The sequence below is a fragment of the Lupinus angustifolius genome, chromosome LG18 (genome assembly GCF_001865875.1).
Source record: "Lupinus angustifolius cultivar Tanjil chromosome LG18, LupAngTanjil_v1.0, whole genome shotgun sequence".
Classification (NCBI taxonomy): Eukaryota; Viridiplantae; Streptophyta; class Magnoliopsida; order Fabales; family Fabaceae; genus Lupinus; species Lupinus angustifolius.
This window is the reverse complement of record NC_032026.1, coordinates 9,769,455-9,770,701: the sequence shown is the minus strand read 5'-3', so window position 1 is coordinate 9,770,701 and position 1,247 is coordinate 9,769,455. Positions and strand designations below refer to the sequence as shown.

General features: G+C 39.8%; 1 protein-coding gene across 1 annotated transcript; it reads right to left on the bottom strand.

Moving 5' to 3' along the window:
• Nucleotides 252-1,247, bottom strand: LOC109332526. Its single transcript, XM_019567509.1, has one exon. The coding sequence runs from the start codon at nucleotides 1,245-1,247 to the stop codon at nucleotides 252-254; it is 996 nt and encodes a 331-aa protein (XP_019423054.1).

Sequence of the window (1,247 nt, the reverse complement as noted above, 5' to 3'; positions counted from 1 at the left end):
GACATCAAACACTTTTAGCACCTTATTCTCCATTGTCATTGTGTACCCCTTTTCAAGTAACTGACCAAGGCTAAGCAAGTTACTTTTCATTTTGGGCACATACAACACATTGTTGATGCAAGAAGACTTGCCATCCTTCCTTTGTATAGAGATATCACCAATTCCTTCAGCATCAATGGCACTATGGTCTGCAAATTTCACCTTACTTTTAGCAGAATCATCAAGCTTCACAAACCATTCTTTGTGTCCAGTCATGAACAACCAGTGTCAAGGTACCAATAATCACCCTTGACACTCTCTTTTTCTGTTGTAACCATAAGAAGAACTTGTTCATCCTCTGATTCTCCTCCATGAGCCATACTAGCTTCAACTTCTGATCCATTAGATTGCTTGAACCTGCACCCACAGGCATAGTGTCCAAGGTTCTTGCAATTGTAACATTGGATCTTCTTTTTATCAATCTTTTTCTTATTATTTATGAATGATTGATCTTGATGAAGATGTTTCTGTGCAGAGACATCATCTCTTCCTCTATCATTCTTCCAATTTCCTCTGGATTTTTTGTGAAAGTTTCCTTGCCCAGGGTTCCTTCTGTTAAATTGTGCTTGAAGGGCCTGATTAGGATTTCTTTCTTGGTCCCTTTCCTTTATTCTCTGCTCATGTGCCTCTAGGGTGCTCTGCAACTCCTCAATCTTGAATGCTTCAAGATCCTTGGATTCCTCTATGACAACTACAACATGATCAAACTTGAAGGTCAATGTTCTCAACACTTTTTCAACCACCAACTGATCCTTCATTACTTCACCACACCTCTTCATCAAATTAGACAGAGATCTAATCTTGGTGAAGTAATTTGCTATGGAATCCCCTTCCTTCATTTGCAAAAGCTCATACTCTCTTCTCAAGGTCTGCAATTTGACCTTCTTCACTTTCTCAGCTCCAGCATAACTCTTTTCAAGATTGTCCCAAGCCTCTTTTGTTGTTTCGGCATTGGCAATCTTCTCAAAGTTTGCTCCATCCACACATTGGTGGATTATGAACAAAGCTTTGCAATCCTTCTTCTTGCATTCTCTAAGTATTGATCTTTGTGTCTTAGTTGCATCCTCCCCAATGGATTCGTACCCATCTTGCACAATTTCGAGCACTTCTTGGTACCCAAACAGAACTTTCATTTGAACACTCCAACGTTCATAGTTCTTTCCATCTAGGATAGGTAGTGTCATGGTTAAACCACTATTGGTCGCCAT

Bases quoted from the DNA above. Each gene is read 5' to 3' on its own strand.
- LOC109332526 (XM_019567509.1), bottom strand. From the start codon at position 1,247: ATGGCGACCAATAGTGGTTTAACCATGACACTACCTATCCTAGATGGA.